At 42.6% G+C, this 25,479-nt stretch overlaps 2 protein-coding genes across 3 annotated transcripts in view; one reads left to right on the top strand and one right to left on the bottom strand.

Annotated features, from left to right (window-relative positions):
• Positions 1-316: 316 nt before the first annotated feature.
• On the bottom strand, positions 317-2,574 carry bcl7bb (BAF chromatin remodeling complex subunit BCL7B b). The gene is made up of 6 exons (XM_084350649.1): positions 2,414-2,574; positions 1,847-1,922; positions 1,668-1,755; positions 1,364-1,522; positions 1,104-1,207; positions 317-1,010 (listed from the first exon to the last, which is right to left on the bottom strand). The coding sequence occupies exons 1-6, from the start codon at positions 2,524-2,526 to the stop codon at positions 939-941; spliced, it is 612 nt and encodes a 203-aa protein (XP_084206775.1). The 5' UTR covers positions 2,527-2,574; the 3' UTR covers positions 317-938.
• Positions 2,575-6,667: 4,093 nt separating this feature from the next.
• hip1 (huntingtin interacting protein 1) overlaps positions 6,668-25,479 on the top strand; it is a 45,908-nt gene continuing 27,096 nt past the window's right edge. Inside the window, exon 1 of one of the 2 annotated variants that reach the window (XM_084351597.1) lies at positions 6,668-7,000. In XM_084351597.1, coding sequence (XP_084207723.1) covers positions 6,884-7,000 — 117 coding nt within the window. In that variant the 5' untranslated portion in view covers positions 6,668-6,883. Of the gene's footprint in view, positions 7,001-16,042; positions 16,558-25,479 lie in introns of those variants that run through there. The other variant, XM_084351598.1, reaches the window with a different exon arrangement.

Genomic DNA, 25,479 nt, shown 5'->3' with positions numbered 1-25,479 from the left:
CTGACATCGGCTGTCAGTTGTGAGTCTGGCACGGCCCCTTCACAGTGACCACGCCCACACAGACTATTAAATTGGGGACTAGAGGTCAGCTGATGACAATAAAGACACATTATCTTCTTAAATCACACACTGATGTGTTGAGATTGTGTTTGATGATAAGTGACGTGGCATCCATGAGTCTTTGATTTATCTACTTCATTTCTAAACGCACAGCTCGGGCTCCATTTTAAACAGGTCTGATTAAACAATAGGACCTGCCCTCATTAACAGAGCCTCAAGACATCATGCTGAATAAACAGAAAGCTTACAGCACCAGTGAAGTGAAGTCGAAGTAGACAGAAGCATTTATTATGGTTTACAACGTCTTCAGTTATAAACATGGGCAAATTATATTATAAATATTTAAAAAAGCATTTTATTTATGTATTTATTTTTTTACATGTGATAAGCCAAAATAAGATCTGATCCAGAGAGAGCGCATCTTATTTAAAACAAGATGGCACATCTAAAACATCAATCTGCATAAAGCTACACATTGAACATCTTTTTTTTTTTTTTTTTTAAATGGCCTTAAAAATAAGCAGTAGGATAATGGAAACATGCAAAAGTAAAAGTTTAACTGCAGAAATGCTACAACAGAAAACAGAAAGCTAGATATTTTAGCATGTGAACCAAAAATCACACTGCCTGCAACAACAGTGACTCGCGACAGTTTGGAAAATCCTCTCCACTCATTTCAAAAAACCACTTAGAAACAGCGAGACTTTAAAGACCTTTAAAAGTGAACAAAGATTTTTGCAGTACATTTTTTGAATTTTTTTTTTGTTTTCACATTTGCTGAAATGTAATAATCGAAGTCGGGGACAATTTGAAAAGCTTAGCTAGTCAGTCTGAGAACAAGTATCGTGTGTATTTTTAACAAAATGATTATAAATAAGCTATCTCAGAACGGCATTTTCTCCTGTGCAAATCTTCTTTAAAGGAGGTGCTCCTGATTCATCCAGCTCCTCCTGGAGAATGAAAAGGAAACATATTGAAGAAGGTTACCTAAATGCTCACATGGTTAAAAAAAAAACAACATTTCTAGTTTAATTCAAGTGGACCTGTGTGTCTGGAGGGGTCCGTCTGACAGTTCCTGATGAGAGAAGGTCCTCCTTGATGAGGGTGGGAGGCTCGTCGGCCCCCTCCTGTCCTGAATGAACTGGCTCTGGGTTCACAAAGAAGAGTTTGATTATTACCTCGCTGATGCAGCTCTGACAGCGAAGGGATACACAGACAATAACAGATACACTATCTATTGTGTGTACATGTTTCTTTTTTTATTACAGGCATTAATGTGTAAAAATTGGGAGATTCTTCATACCGTCCACACTCTCCTGGCCCAGCATGGGTGGCTGAGAGTCTTCGGTCCGGAGGCTGGAGGTGTGTGGAGGGCTGACCTGCTGTGAGCTGGAGGTACTGCTGCTGTTGTCCATCTTAGGCTGGTAAACGTCCGACAGAAAGCTCTGGTTGCTGTTTTCATCTAGAGGCGGACACACAGGAGTTGTACTCAACATGATCTATTGTATTTCATGTGTTTGTGACATATATAAGTAGTCACTGTGACACATACACCTCATGATGAATGCAGAAGGCTATTTATTTGTTATTTTTGCCACAAAACTCACCAGTGAAATCCAGTAAAGAGTTAGCATTTTCCAGGACCACATCTTTCATCCCTCTAACATCTCCACCTGTGGATTTGCTGCGATATATCTGACAACCAGAAAAAAGGGGGGGATTGTCACTCAGTGGATTAAATGAAAGCCTTCACATCACAGCCGTGGTGACTGAGGGGAGAGCCCACCTGCTTTGTTTCTGTCACTGGCACCCACTTGAATATGCGTAAGGACGTGTCCCCAACTGTCACCCATTTCTTCTCCCTGGGGATGAAATTAGTTGAAGTCATTTCGGAAAGCAGCTCAGTTTAGACCAGCTGCTCTAATACCATTAATCTGCAGCCATGACATAACACATGCTCGTGTCTCCTTCTTCTTCTCTGTCCACAGCAGAGCCTGACAGCTAATCACACATATCACCACGCTCGGCGTTAATCGTCGCTTATTTCGCACGAGCACGTCAAACGTGGTGAGGATCGGTCGGCAGGTGTCGGTGTATGTCAGTGTGATGTGTTCACAGGACGGCCGTCTGTGTTACAGCTCGCAGCATGTGAGGCTGTAGCCATATTGACAGCTCTCGGCGGAAAAAACTCGGCTAGCCCCGCCTCGCCTGTCAACCCGGGGCATTGATTGGTCAGCAGCTCCGTCAATCATCGAACTTTTCCGACTGAAGTTTGTTGAGCGACGCAGCAGATATCAGCCTTCGGTCTACTAATACATTTCCCTCCATATTGTCCCCCAGACAGCCTACGTACCATTTGCGCACTTTCTCGATGGCCGCCAGCACCTTTTTAATGTCATCTTTAGCCCGACTTCGTGTCTCGGCGCGGCCTGATCGTCCCGACATCTTGATGCTGTTATGATTCATCTACAGATGCATCTGAAAACTTCAAGACCAAGCCCCAGTCCTCCGTTACAGTGGTAATCTCGCGAGATTTCACCGGCTCAGATGCTTCTTTCTCTTTTTTTCCCCCCTAGCTTGTGCTTGTACTGTACTGTAATGATGGGTGGACACGTTTTTGTGACATGTATTTATGTATTTATGTATTATTCATTCATTTATCTGAGCTGACATGATTGGAGGCTCACAGTGGCTGTCAGTAGTACAGTTTTGAACTGGCCTATTTCTGCTTTAATTAAGTATTTTCATTTTATTCTGCTCTACACTTCTACAATTCAGATATAATGTGCTTTTTATTCAGACACATTCATACGACAGTTGTAGTTCCTAGTCGCTCTACAAATTAAGATTAAACATGAACTTGTAGTTTCAAGTGTGAAGTGCTTTATTGTCATATATGTCTTATATACACTGTGGCTACAGTGAAATTCAGTTCTCTAACAATGCTCATGTAAATGTGTATTATAAGTAAATCACGTAATTAAAATCCAATTCTAATAATGTGTGTAATGGATAAACAGCTTGTAAATAGGTTGTGATATACATGTGTAAACAGGAGTATATTGATTATCGGCCCTGGACAGTTATCAGGTTGATATTCAGTATTTTCCGATTATCGGTGTCAGTGATTTTTCTGTCAGATTGCTGATAAAATAAACTAATTTAAAAATGTGCTAATTTGGCTCTGATGCAGCATCCTCTCATGTCTCGTCCACAACCCTATCTGATCGGTGACACGTCACGATTAATAGCCTGTCAGCGCTGAATAATCTGAATCTGCAAAGTAGATGGTGGCTAAATGCATCAGATAAATGTAGTGGAGAGACAGTATGAAGTGTAGTGTGTGAAGAACAGTACTCGGCCCTGAAAAAGCCCTATTGGTCAACCCCTTGTACTATATGTATATATCAGTGTATTCTCTGTAATCGGTGGCATCGGGTAATATTTGTTCCATATTTATCTCTGGCCTTAGTTTTTGTTCTAGTGCTGTAAGAGGTTTGCAGCATTAAAATGTGTTCATTTAGGTCAATTAATTGTGATTAAAGGGCTACTTTGACAAATTAGGCCTTACGCTTGTTAGTGTTTTATTGTATTTTATTGCTTTGTTATCTAGATTATATTATTTAATGTCACATTTGATCTAGCTGTGGTGGCATTGTTCTTTCTGTGGGGGTCCACCACTCAGGAAACAGTAAATACAGAGACGTAAACAGTAAGTAACAGGTTGTGAACAGTAACCTGGTAGTAAGTTCAGGCAGTGCAGTAGAATACAATATGAATGTGCTGCAGTCATTACTGTACGAGCATGACAAGCATTAAAATGCATTGCTAAAGATAAAACCACTGGTTCCCAAAGCTTTTGGCTTGTGACCCTGTACAAAAATGCAGTATCTGGTTGGGCCCCCTCGTCCCTTTTCAGCTGTCCATTGTTATCTGATCTACAATAGAGTGATTTCTCTTCTAAACTTCTCAGACGGTCTCATTAAGATCAATGTTTGAGGCCCAACAGAGTAAGACTACAATATTAAGTTAAGAGAATGTTCCTAAAAAATGAATGCAAATGAGACGTGTTTCTTTCCTCCCCTATGAATCATCTCACCACCACACCAGATTTATCATCTTGTGACTCTCTGGGTGGGGCCTGGCCTGCAGGTCGGGGTCCATTCACATTTAAAACTCATATTTAAAACTAGATCCAGACACAACAGTTAAATATGTCTTACACATTGATGATCTCCATCAGTTTACATCTTGATATATGATGATATGTGAGTTACAAGGGCCAGTTTTTAAACAGTGAACACTTGATAATTTATTTAGCTGATGAAACTTTAATACGTTTACTTAAGTTAGATTTTGAATGGAAGACATTTAGTTATAATGGAGTAATTTTACAATGTGGTATTTGTTCTTTCACGTTAGGATCTGGGTACTTCTTCTGTCTCTATTTGTCTGTTTGATTATGATTTATGATTTCAAGTAATGAAATTAAAACTTCCAGCTGGTCCTCTTGCATTTCTTTGCTTATAGATACATTTTTTATATATATTTGTGGATGTGAAATTCTCCCTTGCTACTGAGTTCATTTTAGACAAAAGTTTGATTAAATGTACACGAATGTTGACTTATGGTGGTTCCTGCATTTGACCAGCAGAGGGTAGCCTTGAGTCATGCAAACAGGCTCCTCCTGAGGTTGATAGTTTATTTGATTTATTAATTAGAGGAATGATCACAAACAGGAAATTTACCTTTGATTGCATACATCCTGCAGGGAGTAAGAGAGCAGGGTCGGTTTCTTTAACCAGATACTGTCCACTCAAAACTCAGAAAAACTGAGCGGAGTGGTTTACAGCTGTGTAGCCGCAGGAAAAATCTCTGTAAAAATATTGTGTATGACATAAAGGGAACACAGAAGCAGCGCTATAAGCTCTCCCACATAACAATCAATACATGATGAGACACTGTACATCATCACTGATCAGAAATCAGATTGGGTTTAGTGCCAATGTTCACTGCTACTCTACTGACTTTTAACATCATAAACAGCAACATTTCAAGCATGTTGTGACTGAATATTACTGGATCCAGAGTTGTGGCAATAATATTTTTAAGACTTACACCTATTTGATGAGACTGTTGTTTGAGACAAAGCTTAGACAATTAAATCTCCACTCATCGCTGATGTTGTGGGCGGGGCCTGCAGCAGCTCCAGCCAGTGGCTGAGGCAGTGGGAGGAGTCAGCGACAGTTGCCAGAGAAAATATCCAAATAGCAGCGACGCTGAGGAGCACGCGAGCTGAACGGTGTCCACACACCAGCAGCACAAACCTCCTCACGTTTCTCCCGGGACACGGTGCAGGAAGGGTTTCACACAGGTGCTGTGTTTTGTGCAGCCTGCAACAGAACTGAGTGCTATAAAGACAGAAACTGAGTTGTGTGAAGTTTCCGACAATTGTTGCACATGTCACTTCCGGTCTTGTGGACGCACTCATGAAGAGAAAATGTGTTTCCAACAATATTTTAGATCAACATTCATTATGCCAACTTTGCTTCTTTTAACAAATGAAATGATCCATAGGCGTGAACTTTATTCGCATTGAACTTTCAAAACATGGCTGCAAGATACTTTAATTTTATTTTAAAAAGTAAGAACAGCACACACAGCCAGTATAAAAAACAAGTAAACCTATACATGGTACAGACAATCAAGATAAAACAAGACACCTTAAGTAGAAACAATAAAGCAGAGTGAATAATGAAAAAACAACAATAAGTCAGGGATAGAAGCCAAATGCAAAGTAGACAACAAATGGAAAAATCACCTGTCCAGGTCATTATACATGTGAGGTCATTAGTCGTTAATAATTATGACTCAATATCTGTGATTTATAATGTTCTACGCAGTGTTGTAAAAGGTATCCAAAAGTCCTACTTGAGTAAACGTACAGACACCATGTTAAAATATTACTTTATTAGCAGTGAAAGTCACCAATATGAATAGCAGACTACTTGAGTTAAAGTCTTAAAGTCTCTGATATTAAATGTACTTAAGTATCAAAAGTAAAGAACACATACATGTATATTTACAAGTATGTATTTACTGTTTACTATTGCTCGATTGATTATTATTGGACTGACTGATTACTGGATCAAATATTCATCATTTTCCTGATAACTGGAATCAGTGTTTTGTTTGGTTTATTCTCTTTATTGCTGATAATATAAATGATCTAAAACTAGTTAGGCTCTGATGCAGCACGCAATCTGCAAAGTGGTATCAGTGAGATTATGTTCAGTTACTTTGTAGAGTATTTGTTTATAAGTTTGTTGTCTGCTGTTTTTTTTCTTTCTTTTACTTTTCTGTGAAGCATATTATCATTGTAATTATCATGATAGTGTTTTATTGTTATTGCTTGTATGATCTATTTTTCTTCATTTTTTTAAATTATTATTATAAGTACCCATATTTAATTGCTGCAGTTTATTGGACAAACATCTCTATTTTCACACTTTTTGGTCAACATGAGCTTTTATTTTGAAAAACGAGAGCGGAAGCGTGGCCTCCCTCTCACCGCGCCTCGCTTCACCCTGGTGCCGCTCAGACTGCTCCTGTCATTGACTGGGGTGTTGGACAGAAAGGCCAAATGATCCAGTGAACGGGCCGACGAGTCCAGCACAGCATGGACTGCTGCCCGCCATAGTTAGTGCGGCTTTTATTTCTTATTTTACTTTCCACACTCTGGCCTTTTTTATCGGCTGAAAGTTGTTTTTGTTGTTTGTTTCGCGCTGGAGGGAGAAAAAAACCCACAAAAAAACAGACGACAATGGATCGAGTGAAAAGCTCCATGCAGCAAGTACCCAACGCTATCCCCAAAGTGATCCGACGGACCGGAGGGGCCAACAGCCTGGAGCTGGAGAAGGAGAACTTTGAGCGGGGGCAGGTACGGAGCGGGGCGAGGGTCACATTAATGTAATAATGTTATTGTAGTGGGAGCGTGGGAGTGAAGGTCCTGGCTGAGAGCCGCTTTGTATGATGGGAGAGTAACAGTCATGCCAGGATGTTTGCTGTCATAAACTCACTGTGAGATCTCCACAACAAATCACACATATTTATTTATTTGGGCCAGATTTTGAGTATTTCCTCCATTTTTTTTTTTTTTTTATCCTTTATTTACACTGTTCAGATCCAGATTATGGGTTTACCCCAGTGTTACTTTCCCCTGATGTGTGTGTGTTTGTGTGTGTCTGTGTGATCAGCACAGATACCACTGAGAGTGTACTGTACAACAAAAGAGCTGCTGAAATGTAGGTCAATGGCCTTTTGAATTCAGATAACTGTGCTGTTTAGCCTATCTGTAGGATAAATCCAGACAGGAGGGAGGCTAGCAGAAGCTGTGTGTGTGTGTGTGTGTGTGTGTGTGTGTGTGTGTGTGGAGCTGTGGCATGTATGACAGGCTGTCAGTGCCTCCTGTAGGCCCCCTCAGTCAGAGCAGGCTCAGTGATGAAGATGAAGATGATGATGAGGAGATCATCTTGTGATTTATGTTATGGCTGCTGCTGCTGCTGCTGAATAAGGAATGCTGTGACTTTGCATAAAGTGCTCTCCCATATGTATGTAGGCTGCTGTTACACTGTGGAGCCTGCTGCTTCCTGCCTGGTGGTCTCCCCTCCCCTCTCTCCCAGACCAGGCACAGGGGAGGGATGGGAGGGATGGGAGGAGGGGGGGAGAAAGTAGGTCAGATGAATCAAGGCAGCCAAACTGCCGTGGTAGTGCTGCTGCAACGTGCTTGTCCCGTTCACAGCCGCTGCTAAATTGGACAGCACAGTCAACACAGCCTAAATGTGCACAGCAGGTATTTGGCTATTCTGCGTCCACACAGTTTGCCTTCTCCACCCTTCCCTCTCTCCCCCCCCACGCCTCTCCCATCCCATCCGGGACAGCACGGATTAGAGGCTGGGGAGACACGCATGCGTCCGTGCCAAGCCTGGTCACTGGGTCACTGTCAGGCTGTCAGAGATCACACCGTCTGGAAGTGTGTCAAGGCGGAATCACAACATGATACGTGCACGTTGGTTTCTCGTCATGTGTTGTGGCGACTCTTAGTGAAGCTGTCAATTACCTGAGATCACTCAGAAGAAAGCTTTTCTGCAGGTGATCCGCAGTGAAAATATTTACGCAAGTCAAAACAAGCCCGAGTTTGATTTTTCCGTTAATTATCCAGCGTGTCTAAACTGCGGTGTGACACATGCAGGCGTTTGGTTCTGTGTACACAGTTTCTGTAATAGTATATTTCCTCCTGCGTTCTCACACTTTTCTAAATAACTTATTAGGATTTGTTGGCACTGTTTGTGTTTCCTTTCCCCCCTCCGCCCCCCTGTTGTGGTTGATTTTTGACTGTGGCAGGAGGTGCAGGAATCAATGAATGTGCTGTCTACTTTACAGCGGATCAGCGAGAGATAATCTCATCTGATCTGTTGTGCTCTAAAGCTGCCTAAATCTGCAGGGCGGTTGGCTTTCACCTCCTGTCTGCCTGCAAATATCTGTCTATCTGCCTGTCTGTCTCGCATTTTTACATTTAAATCACCTCCAACTTTCTCGTTTTGGCCAAAGAGTTGGTAGAAGATTAAAGGTGCACTGTGTAGTTTTGGGGAAGAAGAGAAAAATCTTCATCGACTGATTTTTTTTTATTTACAAACTGACCTTAAAGGACGACATCATTTCATACTGTTTTGCTTTGTTTATATGTGGCGGACCCTGCCACTTTTCTAGCTTCAAACAGTGTTCTGGGGACCTTATTTTCCTCTGAGAACAGCTATGGTAAAAATGTATATTTCTGAGTTTGTATTATTACCTCATTATTGTTGTAAATATAAAAATCCTGACTTTGAATTTCTTCTCCAAAACTACATAGTGCCCCTTTAATGTACATATTAAAACCACCCATGTTATTGATTTTGTTGTTCATAGGATATTGAAGTATTTGCACTTGTTTTTGTTGTTTCTAAAGTTATGTGGCAACTTTTTGAGTTGTTGAAGTTTGTCGCTTCTTGTGAGCATGTTGGCAACAGAGAAGATTAACATTTAATCATTAACAACGAGGGAAATCTGTTGAGAAGGGTGATCAGCCGATTATACAGTATATCACTCAACGTGCAACCTAAATTCATTATTCTACAGTTACATACATGTGGATGTGAGCGGACAGCGGGGTCGCCTGACTGGGCTTTAAAGCCAAAGTGGTGTAAAGGCCTGATCCTGAGAAGTGCTCTCCTATCTCTCTCTGTGTCGAGCTGGGTAAACAACCAGGGTGTGTTCAAAATCCTCTCTGTCATAGCGTCCACACTGGGTTATAAAAAGAAGCAAACAGGGCAGCCAGATAGCACACAGCGCCTGCTTTTAATGACATGTTTAGCCTCATAATAGCAGCTGACTCTTTAATTTAGAGTTTAAGGGGGATTTAATGTTTGCTGTGTTGGTCTCAAACGTCACTGCACGTTTCGGGTTCATATTTCTATTGTGTTGTCGATAGCAGCACGAAAAAACAAGTAAATGACGAGCTGACAAACTTTATAAACTTTATCTGAAGGCTCCAACATGTCCGAGATGCCCACTCTCTCCTCGATTGCAAAACTCCGAGCCGTCGGAGGCCAGAATAGGTTTTTCACTTGAAAGCTGGTGGAGGTAGTAATCTCTGGTTCGATATGAAGAACCATAATTAGAGCGTGTGGAAAACTTCTGGGGAACCAGTTCCTCAGCGTGAGCCCCTGACTGACACCACACTGTATGTTACATGATTAAGGCCTTAAAATTAGACTTCCTGGGAGCCTCCTCCTCCTTTACTTGTCCACACGGAGGTCACTCCTGTTTGTGTCCGTATCTGTTGTTTCCAAACCTTTTCTACGCAAACTGAGCTGGTTGATGTGGTCAAGTTTGCATTCATACAACTTTTCAACAATCTGTGCAGCTGTCTCCTCTTTGAGCAGATACCTTTAGCTTACTAGCTTTATCCATTATGTTTAGACGACTTCTTCAACAGTTGATCCATTACTTTACTAACTTATTCAGCTGGTTATCTATTACTTTGAGCTATTTAATCATTTATTGACAGCCATCTCGGTGTTTCATTACTTTCAGCTTATTTATACAGTTTCTACATTACTTATAACCAACTATTTCAACCATTAACCCGTTTATTAGCAAACTGTTTAAAAAGTTAATCCATCAGGCTACTTCCAGCTGACCATTTGAACAGTTTTTCCATTACTTTTAGCTAACTTTTTTAACCTTTTCCAGGGTTTCGTATATTTTCAATTGTATTTTGGTTGCACGTGTGCGCCAAAAAAAAGTGCGATGCAACGTTTTCATTGGTCGCACCGGTGTGCCTGATTAATGTTCTTCAAAATGTTTGAGGATAATTTGTTTGAGTTTGTCAAGCACTTTAAACATCAGCACTTCTTACTTTATTTTTTTAAAACAATTTAGGTTTATTGCAATTTCTTGTTGTATGTGCTGTGATTTTAATGAAGAAGAGCATTTCTCTGCACCTTTATTCCTGTTTACGATATGTGTTAACAGTTTATCCTTTACTTTAAACTATTATTTAACAGTTTATCCGTCCTATTTCCATTCATCCATTGCTTTCCTAACTGTTTAAACTGCTCTGTTTGCCCGCTAATTTACATGATCGACACTCTCAATAGCAACGCGTGGTGTTAAGATGTTCCAGCTGACTCAATATTTGATTTTCTTTAATCAAGTGATCATTTATGTCTATTCAAATTAGTTGAGCCACCACTCAGTAATCTTCCCACGTACCCTCTGGCAACTGCAGATGTACCCCTGGTTGGGAACTAGTAGTGGACAGACCTGCAGCACCGGACACCCCTGGTCTGCACCCTGGCTCAGTGCTGTTCGGTGCCCTGGCAGCTGTGGAATTCAGGGGAGGAGCGGGGCCGCGGCCTTCGGGCACAAGCAGGACTCAGCAGGGCAGACGTGGACAAGAATTTTTTAATCACCTCGTCTCTCAGCCTCCCTTTTTCATCCGTCTTTTGTCTTTCTTTCTGCCTTGTTCTGTCGCCCTCCATCGCTCATTGTCTTTGAGTTTTCCTTCGCTCCTTTTTACATCCTGCAATTCAAAACGCAGGGAAGTTATGGAAGGACATCCGCATACAGTACATGCAGTGCACACACACAGGCAAGCATGCAGGCATGAAAGCGAGACCATTAAAAGCACTGAGGCAGCAGAAACAGCAGGCGGTGGTTTGTGGCCTCATTGCACTGACTGGCTGTAGAATAATAGAGCTGGACGTGAGTGACAGGTCAGTAAGTGGAACAAAGTGCACCGATGAGTTTCTGGCGGCATTAACAATGGCTTTGATTTACAGATTGTTTTGGACTTCTCCTCTGTGTTTTACAGCACAGTAAAGCGGAAAGACAGAGAGACAGAGATGGAGTGTTGCTTTTTGTTTCACATGCAGCCAAGGTCAAAAGTCAGACTGAAACCTACATCATCGGTGGAAGTGTGTGGTATGCAAATTAGCCTGCCACAACATGAGTGGCCTCGTTTGAAAAAATCAGCCCTCAGCTACGTGACAGAAGGATGGCTGATACGGTTGAAGTAGAAATTAAAGTTAAGGAACGTTTTAGATTACCACATTAAAAAATGAACCAAAGTTATTGACAGTATGTGAAGAAAAAAATAGTTTTGATGTCTCAAAGCTGTCTATGTCTTGTGTTGAAGAGATACCTACTGAAGTTAGCATTGCTAACCAGCTAGCCCCGGCCTGTCCTTTTTCATAATACCATTCCGAGAACACAGTCTGGACCGCTAGCTGCACGGCTAACTGAGTTAACTGATCTAACTAGCTAACGACAGCTGCAGTTAGCTGGCTTTAGTGGCTCATAATCACATATTAAATGATTAAACCAAAGTTTTATACGATCCGTAACAACAAACTAAACTTTCGGTGGATGACTCGCTTCCAGGTGTCAATTTGAACAGCAGATGTTTGCAGAGTGATAAATGTTAAATGATTTACGATCATCCAGTTAGGAAACCAACACAACGTAATGACAGCAATAATATTGAACTGTTGCCCCAGATCTGCCAGCTCACGTTGTTAATTTACAACCGGCAGAATTAAAGGGAAAGCTTGTTTGTTTGCGGCTAAGATAAGTACAAAGGATGTTCTGTTGCCTTGTCGTCTGATAAATGTCTCAACCTTAATGTTCTCTGCAAACCTGTTTTAATGAAGCAGACTGTCACAACCTCAGAGTCAGACGTGACTCTGAGCGAAGGGAAGAGACATCTGTGTTAGAGGACTTTAACCTCTGTTGTGTTTGCCTGTTTGCTCGACACAGACCGTGTCTTGGCTCTGCAACTCAACAGATATACCTGAGAGTCAGTCATCCTTTTGTTTTTGAACCAATCTCTTTGGTATTTGACAGACTTGACATTAAAAAATAGTTCAATTTGGCCCCTCAGATGCTTCTAGTGAAAAAAATGTATAAAAATAAGTGTATAAATTTGTTGGATCCCTAATTATTGATCATGTTCATAATCTGAGCATGCCGTTCAAAGTCAGATAGGGAATTTAGGGAACTTAGGATCTCAGTACTGTTTTGCATCCTAACAAAACAATAATATAGGGTGTGTGCTTTTGGCCCACAGCCCGCCATTAAGTTTTAGTTTTGGCCCTCCAGAGGAAAAAGTTTGGGCACCCCTGACTTTGAGTATGTCATGTCACTGTATGACGTGAAGACTTGACTTTTGTACGTCTACCTTCTTGTCATCTCAACCCAAATCTGTGATACTTGAGAAAGGAAGATACTAGCGCTTAACTTGATTTTGAGAAGCTAATTGTAATGGAAAGACGGTGATGAGATGACAGCACATACATTCACTCTGAATAAACATCAGTCACCAGCATTCAGTTTCATCTATTTCTTCATTTCGAGGAAACAGCAGGTTTTGTTTTTTTTATGTTTTAACTCAAACTCACACATGTCCTTTTATTCCAAGTTGGTAAATTGTATAAAAAGAGGAAGAGGTCGGGGGCGGCTGAGTGAAAAGCCAGGCAAAGACGGAGACTTTGCCTGGCTGAGTGGGACGGCTCTATGTGAGAAATGCTCTGTGAGGCTGCCCTCACAGCGAAGGGCCCACGCCGTACCAGGAAGTGAAGAGACTCTGGGGGGAAAAGAGCCGGCATTGTCTCCAGACAGACTGTTTATGTTGAGAAGCCTGGAGGTATAATGTGCAGCCCCGATGGTATAATGAGTAGCATATTGATTATTGTGGCTGGCCTGGCCTCGGCAGGTCAGCTGATGGTTGTATAGAGAGGCCTTTTGACAACAGTGGCCTGGATTTAAAAATGGATCTTGTGGGCTTATTGTTTGTGGTGAGAGGAGCTTTTTTTATTTCCTTTTAAATAAACCACTTTACATTTAGAAAAGACTATTAATAATGGAAAAATGTGGCTCTTCACAGCCTTATAATCAACACTTGCTGCTGAAACATGTCATTAAATCCTCAAAGATTCAGTATATTACACATCATTTTAGTTTGGATTGAACATGGCCACTTTATAAGGTACACCCATACAATCTAATGCAGTCAAGTGCAACAGCTCTGCCACATTGTCTACCTTTGCAAAGTGCTTAATTGTCAAGTGTTCGTAAAGGGGGCAGACTGAACGTTGTTGTCTTTGACAGTGTGTGATTTATGGCAGAGCTGTTGTATTTGATAGCATTAGATGTTGCAGCTGTACCTAATAAAATGGCCACTGGCTGTACTTTTACGGTTTAATACCCCTGAAAATACGCTTTTGTCAATACTGCGTTCACTTACACAGTTTTCTCTTATCAACCTGCAGCTTGGAACAACATTTAATCAATACAGATATACAGGACGTAGTATACTCCGTGTCTTCTCTTACACTCAATCCTGGAAATGTCCCTGTCCGACAATCTCCAGCATTCAACACATGCAGCTGAAGGAACTGATGGTGTGGGCGATGGTTATAAACTTTCCGCCTCCGCCAGAAAAACAAATGTGTTGAGGAGGTGGGAGGAAAAAGTGTCAGCCTCTTCTCTGTATGTAGCTCGGTCCACATTTACTAACTGTCTGTACAACTAAATAATTAAATCAGAGAATAAACGGTCGGCCTGTCGCACTAATTACATCATCAACCTATTATACATATCTTATCAACTTATATCAATATATGGACATGACCGAAGACAAGTGGCACATCCTTTGAAAGGGCATACTTGCATTATTATGCTATTATTTTATATATCAGTGGCATGAAATGGTCTTAAAATGATGATAATAATGATTATCGCAATTATTTCTGGGACAAAGTCCAATAAAAGTAGTTTTAGTGACAGGCCTTTCAGTAAATGTCTTCCTCTGTGTAGTTTCTTATGAAATTGGAAAGCAAAAACGGACAGAACGGGACTCCAACTATAAGAATTACTAATGTTTTACAATTATGGATATAGTTTGAGTTATGATAGATTTAAAACTTGATTTTAACAGTTTAATCTGAAGATTAGCTAAATACCAGGACCTGAGGCCGAAGCAGCTGAATGGCGTTCAACTATTAATTCAGTAATTTTATTATTTACATTTGTGCCTCTCCTAACATGTCAAAATGTCTGTGAAAAGCTCCTGTTATAAAACTCTTGTAAAACATGCACTCACTGTATTCAAACACATCCGTGTTGCCTTGAGGACAGAAGATTTTGGTTGACAGTCTCAGAGAAACCAGATGGGGGCATCAGTTACCTAGAATTGGTCTCGTGGTGGAAGCTGGGCTTTTTTTCACCTCTGAAACCTGCTCATCTCGAGGCTTCATGTGTTTTCCATAAGCATATTATCACCGCACACAAACAAGACCTCAGAGTAATTCACATCTGATACTAAAAACATTTGACCAAGTGATACCGTGTCATGTTTTTAGCTATGTTATGGTTTCAGGCAGGGTTTCTGGCTTCATTTTTGTAGTCTTTTGTCTTGTTTAGGGCTGAACAGTTAAGACAAATAATCACAGTTTGGCAAAGTGCAGCATCCAAATCGCCAGATCTGCAATTATTTTATGATGGTAAAATATGTCACACACCATTATAAATGAAGCATTATGTTACTCCGATGCCTTTGCCTACAAATCCTGTTCTCGAGGCGTGAGGGAACAAGCCTAGAGCTGCAACTGACAATTATGTCCATTATCATTCTGCGGATTATTTTCACACTCAACGATTAATTGTTTAATCAATAAATCGTCAAGAAATTGTGAAAAATGCTTGTCACACTTTCCCAGAACCCACATTGACGTCCTCAGACTGCTGAACAGTCCAAAACCCAAAGACTCTTCATTTACTTCCATAAATGACAAAGAAAAGCAGCAAATCATTTAAGAAGCTGGAACTAGCAAATGTTGCACATCTTGGCCAAATACATGAATAGCTTATTTATTATTACGCTATTGCTTTCTTTTAAAGAGCTTTTTAAGAGTTTGATAATCAGGATCATTGCAGAAACAAACGTGTATATCAGTCATTATATACAAATAAGAGGAGGAAGTTTTTTTTCATTATGCGAGTCAAAATGTCGAGAATAAAGTTAAAATACAACGTCGTGCGGCTACCTCGTCCAAGATCGTGTTGTTTTTCGACTTTTTTCTGTGCCTAATAAAAAAGCCCAAAGCTCCCTCCTCTCATTGTCTTATCTCTCACCCCTGGGCCCTCACACTCCTCCAGCCTCCTCATGAATGGAGCAGCAGTGAAACATCTCAGCTGTTCCCCCCCCCCCCCCCCCCCCTCACTTCCTGGACCTCACCTCCCCTCCGACGCGACCCCCGGCGGTCCCCGCACCCCAGCTTGGGAGCACCCGGGTTTTGAGCCATCCCACTCTGCGGGCTCCATGCTACTATTGTCTGACAAGAGAGCGGGCTATTTGCAAAATAAAGGTAGCCTCCTGCTCTGCCCTGCTCTGCCCTGCTCTGTCGGCCGCTATGTGGGCCGGTGCGTACTGCCGGGCTGGCTCTTCGCTCCACTGTGCCCGTGAGGCGGCAGCGTTGATGTGAGCGGGTGTTATCAGCGGCAGTCCTCCGGGTTTGTCCTCCGGGTTTGTCCTCCCAGGCAGCGGTCGGATGCTGGAAGTCCTCGCCGATAAGGGAGCACGTAGGGCGCGCGGAGAGAAAAAAAAAAGGAGAAGGGACGCGGAAGGAAGGAAGGAAGGAAAGGAAATGAGGAAGGATAGGGGAGCATTTTAATACCAAATCGGGACACATGTTGAGCTAAGTGCCCGCTCCACCTCCCCCCTCTCCTTCTCCTTCTCCTCCCAAATGCATTTGTTGCCTCAATCGCTTTCCCGTTACTAATTACTCCGCGTTAGGATAAAGCCAGCGGACCTCCTCCTCCTCCTTCTCCTTCCCCTCTCCGGGCTCCGAGGATCCTCACTCACACGGGGGGACGATCATGGATCTCAGTAAAATTGTAAGTGGAGGCTTTTTTTTCCTGTTTGTTATTCACACATGCACCGATGGGTTTTTTTGCGTGTTTTTCGAAAGGTGGTGTCCTGTTGCGCGCACACTCGCGGGGCTGTTTGCGCCAATACACGCAAAAGCAGGGACTTGTTGTTGTGGTGGGGTTGTTTTTTGCGGAGAAACGTGGATGTGGGAAGTTTGGTTGTTGTTGTTGTTGTTGTGGAGAAGAAGAAGAAGAAGAGGAAGGCGTGAGGGTCTGAGCAGGCTTGAGCACAGGGTCTCAACTGTTTAAATCTACTTAAATCTACTGGGAATAATCACTCAGATCACAGGTTTCTCTGTATAATGAGGACACGTGAGGGTTTTTTTGTGTCTATTTTGGGGACACAAGACATGATAATGTGTGAGATGTGCCCCCCGAGCTCTCTGGCTCCTTCTCTGTCTGTCTCCAGCTGCAGGTTGGTGGAACAAGTTCAGCAAAGCGCAGCCTAAATGTGTCCTGCATGTCAATTGCAGCTTGTATTGATGTCTGATGTTGGGAGACGAAAACCTTTAAAGACGGAGCGAACAGTGTGTCTTTGTGTGTTTTTAAAGCGCCGCTAGGTGTGAATTTAAAGCGAAGCGAGTGTGGATTTTATTGCACATCATCCGTTTTGTGCCTGCGAGCTGTGAATGATGCGTCCGAGGCTCCTGCAGCAGGTGCACGTAAGCCAAGGCAACAAAAAACCGGCCTCTCGGTGCCAACATGGACGGATGGCTGTACTTTTTAAGCCCTTGTGTAGGTGTGGGGGAGGGTGGGCGATGAAAGGACACCCAGAGTCTTCTTTCCAGTGATCCTCAGAGTTTGTAGTGAAGGGAACAACTTTGAGAAACAGTAAGAGAAGAGACACACAGTTGATAGTAGCAAATGCATGAAGAGGCACCAGATCCAAACAGGAAACTCGCTCTCGAACGTTTGCTGAAATAAATCTCAGCTGCCCACATGAAGTCAGTCGGGGCACGTAGCGCAGACATGGTGTAGGTGTAGTGGTGGAAATTCTCCTCCTGTAGCTCTCCGTTCAGTGGCACCTTACTGGTTATTTGAGACTTCGTGTAACTGGGAAACTGGTCAGTGTTGTGGATCTGACAGAGCTCCTCGAGGCCGCTCTCCTCGGTTCCTTCTCTGCCTCTGTGTTTCAGCTGTTTGGCACGAAGCGAGACACACTGGTATGAAAACAATTCAACATTCCCACACTGCACAGACGTTGGTGATGCATGGTCGAGGCAAATACCTTCTTGCTGGATTTAGGAGATTTCAGGAACATGATCACATTTACCTGTTTTTTATTTGCGTGAAGTTGAAATTTTTTCAGAATATCAGATAAACCGTCGCTTCCACTGTCATTGAAGCAGATACTGATGTTTTTTAGCCTCGTGTGAGGAGTTTACCACGTAGATGACCCAGGTGTATGGTAGCTGTTGCACTTGCACATACTGGACCTGATTTCTTGGAAAACTGGACAATGTTTCCAATTGTCAGTAGTCTCTGAAACATCAGGAAAAAGAGGAGATGACATGCAACAGAAGCTGCCAGCCAAAACTGAATCAGGGATGTGGCGATTGCCTGTTGTGGACCTTTAGTCTGTGGTATTGTCATCAAGACAGTTGAATATTAACTGACCGTTCGGTCGCTGAAGTTTGGTTCGATTTAGGCACTTAAACTACTTGGTTAGGTTCAGGAAAACATTGTGGTTTGGTGTAAAATCACTGCTTTATTTCCGTCACTTGACTTACAAACAAACCTACTTTATGTACGTAACTTAAGTTACGCTATGTACGTGACACAACCTCGCTACGCTTGTAAGTTAAAAGAACATGCTGTCCACTTCTGGTTTCACGCTGGACATTGGCGAAAGTCCTGTGTTTCTGACTTCCTCCTTTGCTGCTGTAATAATTACTACGGCCACTAGAGGGTCAAATGTGCAAATATGGAGGAAATGAACGCAGAGTACAGACAGAGGGCTCCATCAGTATCTAACGATGAGCATAAACGCCCTCGAGTCTTCTACGATGGTAAAATGAACGTCTTTGAAGGTGCTATGGACAACATTCAGCGACGTCGAGCAGATTCATAATATAGCTAACAGCTAGTTTGCTTTCATCAAGCTAGAAAGGAGGAAGGAAAAACTTCTTGGAGTTTGGATTACAACACGCGAAGAGGAAGTGTTACTTCATTCGCTGCTCAGGATGCCGTTACGCCACTATGTTTTTACTCTGCAGATAATTGTTTGCATCTTTAACCTTTTAAATTTTGGGAAGACATCACCTCTTTTGTAGACCAAACAGGTCATCCATAAACTACCTCCATTTCAAATGACGTGTATTTATGGAGTGAACTGTCTCATCTCTGAATGACAAACTACTTTTTGCCTCCACATAACTTCAGTAAAGTTTCTAACGATGCGCAGCAAAAGGCTGGCTCAAACAGTCTGCGGTGCGCAGAAGAAACCAACAGAGTTTTACTGTTGCGGGACGGTTTAATTGGCGTCAGATCACTACATATGCCATCATCAAGTCCTTCAGGAAAACACACCCACACACGCAGACAGACACGCTCTGTGATGTTCACCCGTGTTCAGTGTCGGGGAGTAATGAGCAAGTGGGCTGCGGAGCGTCGCTGAGCTGCACAGATGTTCCTTTTATAACGCGTCGTCGTGACATCACCGGTCCTGCAGGAAGTCGAGCTTTAGAGCCGAGGCTCCTTCACACGAGGCTGCAGAAAGCCGTCCTATTAGGAGAGGCTCATAAACCTGCCACGGGGGTGTCGGCCTCAGAGTTTAATTACGCTGGAGCCCGGCCTACGGCATATGTGTGTGTGAGTCTTTGACCAGCTGCTGCCCTGCACCTCTGCCCTCAGGAACAGAAGCCTGGTGCTCTGAGGTCACACTCTCCAAATATCCCCGAGCTCTATGTTTTCATGCTCTTTAATGTGCTCTTAAGAGACGGCGGCATCCCACTGGGCTTATCTGCATCAGCAAAGCTCTGCTATGATGTTATTAATGGGATAGAAGATGCTCGGTGTCTTCTGTAGAAAAAACAAGCTCCCAGTTACTGTCTGAGAGGCTCATACGTGACATTTCAGCCCATCAGCCAATGAAATCTATGGCCGTTTCACCTTCACCTATGAGCAGCATTATTAATTACAGTGCAGATTCTGCTCAGTGTGTTGATAATGGTGCGGATCAATACGCCGGCTGCCTCAGTTCTGTCCGACGAGGCCTGTATAACATGACTTCTGCGAGCTCCTGACTCTCCCTCTCACAGCTGTGTCTTTCCCTGTGTACACAGGAAAAATAGCCGCTCTAAAAAAGACCATCTTTCCACCACCTTCCTCTCGTCAGTGCCAGCCGGGCTCCTTTTTCAAGAGGTGTGGAGTGACTTTTGTATGGGAGCGGATGTTCATGTCAGTTGCAACAAGTAAAAATGGTCCTTAAACAAGCAACACAGAGGGCTCTGTTCAGAGGACTGACCTTTAGAGTCGGGTGGGGTTACTTTTGGAAAAATGTTTGGGCCCAAAACGCCTTTCCAGTTATTATCAGATTTTTGAATGCATTTTTAAAAAAATAAATAAATTGCCATTTCATGGTGAAGGGTGTTTGTGTTTGTGTGAAACAGACTGTGGTGAGGCTAGCTTTCGGTTTCAAGTGTTTATTTTTGGTCGTGTTTGTGGAACCGCGAGAGGAGTTGTATTATTTTTCGAGGAAACTGACGTGTATTTTTAGTTGGTCAAACCTTCTTTAGCGTCCTACCATCACAATTACGCAAGAAATGATGATATTAAATGTCAGATGGGTTTATTTTTGTATCATCTAAGCAGAGAGATAACATTAAAATTATAAACAGGATATGAAGAAAGAGGCTAACATTGTTGATGTTATGTCAAAGACTGTGTTGCATGGATATCTTTTGAAGTTAGCATGCTAACCAGCTAGCCCCTAGTCAATTTGTACCTCAAGAGGTGATATCCGATAGTAAACAACAACAACACTCCTCCTGTGGTCCGAGCTCCCAGTCTGGACAGAGTCAGCTAATACGGCCGCTAGCTGCATGGTAAACTGAACTTACTAGCTGATTGCAGCTAGCTGTGTGTTAGCAGCAGTTAGCGGCAATGTTTGTTTTTAAAGCTGAAATAATTTTTATTTTCATATCAACAATTGGCTCAAAATACGTGTTTGTGTATGTGAAGTAGAAGAATTATCACCAAACTCTGCATTTCATCTGAGCGTTGTGGAGCATTTTAGCCTCCTTCAGCTCATTGTTTTGGTTACTCCCCACAACCTCACTTACCAGCATTGTTTCGAAGCAGCAGGCAGCTGTTTTCAGTGAAAAAGCTCTGATAAACTCCCTGTATATACTACCCGCTCGGCACCAAACAGCAGACAGACACAATTAGCGACTAGCTGGTTAACACAGTGAGCATTTAGCAGCTAAAGAGCCAGATATTTCCCTCAGGAGTTGGTGGATACAAAAAACGGAGATAAATAGAGTGAATATTGGATTTTAAATGAAGGATAAAATTGCTCTATATCTGCGCGTAACCTATTACGATCTGTTGTTTAGTTTAGTCCATAAATTAAAGGAGCTGTCTGTAAATTAGGGAGTGACAGCAGTGACCCCTGTGCGACCCCAAGATTGCAAAGATTGCATCTTTCATTATCGATACTCTGTCCAGAAACACAGTCAGATAATGAGACAGTCTGTAAACAAGCCAATGTATAGTTAAACTTATTTAGAGAAGACAACAAAACTTTAATGTTAACTTTGTTTGAAACATCCATCACAGTTTAAACATCAACTTCCTGGCACAATTTACTGTGTGTGCTGCCTTTGAGTGCACTCCTTTCTCCGTTGAAATAAGAGACTACGTGTGGGCTTGCTTTCAGTTTTTCATCCAAGTAAACTTGTTTAGATAATCTGTAGTATATATTTTAAGCTGTGTCATCTCGTTCCTAGATCTGCCAAATAACTTTGGAAAGTACAAAATGTGTTCCCTGATCACAACAACCCAAGTTGTTACAAGCTGTAGCCTTCCTTTAAAGTCACCTGCAAGAGTCCTGGAAGGCAGGAAATATGAGAGGGCTGGAGGAATGAATCGTTCGGCCTGGCTGACCGTCTCAGGCTCTGTCTGGGTTGACCGAGCAAAGGTTTTTAGCTGGAGGGGAATGGAGCTGGGCATTTTTCAGCAGGCAGCCAGGCAGGAAATGGGCAGTGCAGGGTGTGCCAAGGCAGGAAGCCTGACTGAGCGCCTGTAAACCCCCCACCTCCCTCCTCAACACCATCACCACTACCTCCACCCCCAGTGCGTCAGCCACAGTGACCATGCCTCCACCGCTGCACCTCAGCGTTGCGGAGCTGCTGCATTCACAGACAGCCGTGCATGTTTCCTGTTTTCATTCCTCTGTGTGTCCATTCACTGTTTACTGTGCAGCTCCTGTATAGCACAGGGCGAGTCAGCAGCAGCGTTGGCAACCTCCCCTCACCAATCATTTACGCTGAAATCTCCAGAAAGAGCGTGTTTATGTGCTCTCCTGGCAAGGGTAAAGTGGGATTGGAATTATTTATTGACAGATGGAGTCAGATACGACTTTGAAGTAAGCTTTGCATGTCCTTGGCCACAGTTGGATTTGGTGAGATTTCAAAGGCAACAAGTAGCTTTGATAGGGAAGATGTGTTTGATAAGGTCAGTGCACTCGGGGTTGAACATACTGCATGTAATGTCATTTTATCTCGATTTTTGTTGAATAATTGAATAGTTGAAAAAAAATTTCTTGCAAGTAGGCCTGCATCTGATACAGTTTATTCCCATTATCAATTAATCCGAGCATTATCCGTCTCAAAATAACAAAAACATTTAGTCTGTGTAGTGTCAGAGGTCAAGATTTAGAGAGCTTTTTTTTTCATTTGGCTAGATAAGATCATGGACTCTAAACCCTCACAGGGACTTTGAAAGACTTTCCTGCATCTTGCCTTTTTCTGTAAAGATTGAGCATCTCAGTAGCAATTTTATTGTTGTCCAGCTGTTATCCTTTTTACAGACCGGGTGAGTGAAAATCTGAAATAATAAAATAGTCATTTGTTTGCTGGGAAAACGGTGTCGGTCACAATTTTGCAGTGCCCAAGGTGCGATCTTCTACAGCTAATCAATGAGCTGATCAACAGAAAAATAATCCCAGGCTATTTTAATAATCTTATTATTCATTAATGTAATTTTTCATGTAGTATCTGAATATCTTTGTGTTCTGACAAAACAAAACAAACTCATCATACATTTCACTTGACTGTATGATTAAATACTTCAGTAAGAAACGATGATTTGATAAATATGTGAACCTCCAAAAAAACGCTCGTCTATCATCCCGGCTCTGTGTCCTCCTCCTCCTCCACCTAAATGACTGAGGTCACATAATCATAGTACTGTAGCTAAGATTAATAACTCCCCTCCCATACTAAATCACCAGGGTCACACGAGGACACCTCCTCCGCCTCCTCGTCGACCATGAGAATTCAAATCTGGTGAGAACAAGTGTTTCCGAATTTACTCTTCCCCTTTCCGTTTGGGTTTTCCGAAGTCATTTTCTCATGATTGAAAACTACTGGCTGAGGGTTCGTCCCATCGTTAATGTTGACATTATATGTGCCACAGCGGGGACTAAAATAACCGAGAGCGCTGCCTTTTCTCCACTGCCGTAGAAGCGATGACATGTCTCCAGGACTAACGTGGAAGTCGAAGTGCCGAGGCAGCGCATTCGTCACGTGCTCTCGCGAGTCGCTCAGAAGCGGGGCAGAGGGTGGGGAAGCGAGTGGACGGGTGAGGGCTGTTGCATTTAGCAGGCAGAAGATGCTTCCTCTCTGCGGGCTCTGTGCACTGACCCCTCCGTGGACACAGCCAGGCTATGATCAGCATATCAATGCCCTGCTTTCTACAGACGGAGCTGATTGGAGCTTGCCAGGCTTAACTTAACATGCTTTCAACACTGTGTCAATAACACTTTGTTTGAAAGCGGAGCTGTGGAGGGAAAAAAAGATGTTTCTGTAGATACCAAGATGCAAAAAGGAGGTTTGTGTTCAGCGTAATTGAGTCCTTGTTATAACTGTTGGGCATGGTGGGGAAACTGAAGGGAAGTAGCTGAGTTCGACCCCCTGAGGACGCAGTGACGTAGGTTTCTGCCCACAGTAACCGATCTAACTCCCTCAGGGTTGATCTTTGGTCTTCATCGTCATAATCGCTTGTTTCTCACCTTCTATTTAGTGTCTCATCGCCACTCTGTGTCAGCTGGTCTGCGTGGCTGCACTGCGAGGTGCTAATAGGCCATTGATGCATCGATGCCAGCAGCCAATGCCAGGAGTCCCAGGCAGCTGGCCCTCTCATTCAAACCCAAACACAAAGTACAAAGTCTCACTGTGGGCTAATTGGGTCATCCTCATGTGGGAACCAGTTGCACTGGGAGTTTTTAATCAATCCTTTGATTTTTGTGTGTGAGTGACGGAGAGAGAAGGGGACGCGAGATGAGTTGAAAGGACACAATGTTGGAAAAAACATCAAACTGATGAAATTTTCCCTTAACGTAATCTAAATGTCACATTAACATCAGCGAAAATAGAAACACTTTAGTTGAAGTCTCGTGTCATCTTCACTGCATGGCCCTCGTACCGATTGTAATACACGATAATGTCATTTGTTGTTTTCACAGATTAAGTACGAGGGCAGTGACAGGAAATTACACAAAAGCCACTTCCCTTTTTGCTAATGCAAGGCAGATGTGTGAACAAAATGTTGTGGCTAAGATATTTACTGGATCTGATTTTGGAAATATAAGTTCCCTGATAAAGAGTCGGTGTCAGGGGTGGGGGAAGTGTTTATTTTGATAAAAAATTACAGCTGAAAAAAAAAGCTCTTGCTAGCTTCTTGTGCTAATGGTGGAAATGAAGCTAGTATTTTGTATTCACACATTTTGAGAATTCTGGATTTGAGTAGTTTTTGGACCGATGTGAACAGAGCCAATCAAATGCACCGTGCTTAATGTCGGACTCTACCATCAGCCAGTATTTTGACCGGTTCTGGTGGTGCGTCACTGCTGCGACAGGCAGCTCCTGTTCTGTGCTGCAGTTTCAGACTGTTTCATATTCATTTTTATCGTTTATTTGGTTAAAAACCACACATCCGTCTTTAATCAATAGACTGTTCTTGTGCATGTTTGCACAATGACAAGCTTTCCCTGCTGGCATTTTTTTAAATGTTTTTATCCTCGAAGAGATGTTGACCATGGGGGGTTGTGCAATATGTTGCCATTGTCAGACGTGTGTGTATGTGTATGTGCAACCTGAGATATGGAAGCTATGCTATGCTTTTCTTTAAGCACACAAGCATGTCTGTGTGATTTGAAGCTGCAGGACGGACTTCAAAACTAATTTCCCTACAGGGAACAGACTTGAAATTACCAAATGAACCAACATAGTGTTAAATGTTAACTGTGACGGCTCAGTCTTGCCCTTTAGAAACAGCTGTATGACAAAGTCATGCTTTAATTCAGCCACATCTCATCGTCCAATTACAATTCTTTGGTCATATAATTAAGTTGAAAGCTCCAGAAAAAGCAAACAAACAGACCTTGAGTTAAAAAAACATCTTTGCTATGTTCAATGTAGATGTTCAATACGTGTTGATGGTAAATGTTGTTAATGGCAGCCACGATCTCATCATTGCGTGCTATATTGGCCGAAAAAGCTGATTTTACTATCGACAGTGATTGCACGTCCACACGAAACATGGCAAAGCATAATGCTCAAATTTAACTCGCCGACCTTTCCCTCGATCAGAGGAAACAGACCGCAGTCGTATTTTCTTCTGCACAGCCCGGACAGGGCAGAGTTAGCCCTGCTGGGTTTGACCTTT

The sequence above is a fragment of the Pagrus pagrus genome (assembly GCF_965226575.1).
Source record: "Pagrus pagrus genome assembly, chromosome: 4".
In the NCBI taxonomy this organism is placed as follows: Eukaryota; Metazoa; Chordata; class Actinopteri; order Spariformes; family Sparidae; genus Pagrus; species Pagrus pagrus.
Note: the sequence above shows the minus strand (reverse complement) of the source record. Positions and strands in the feature narration are given on the sequence as shown.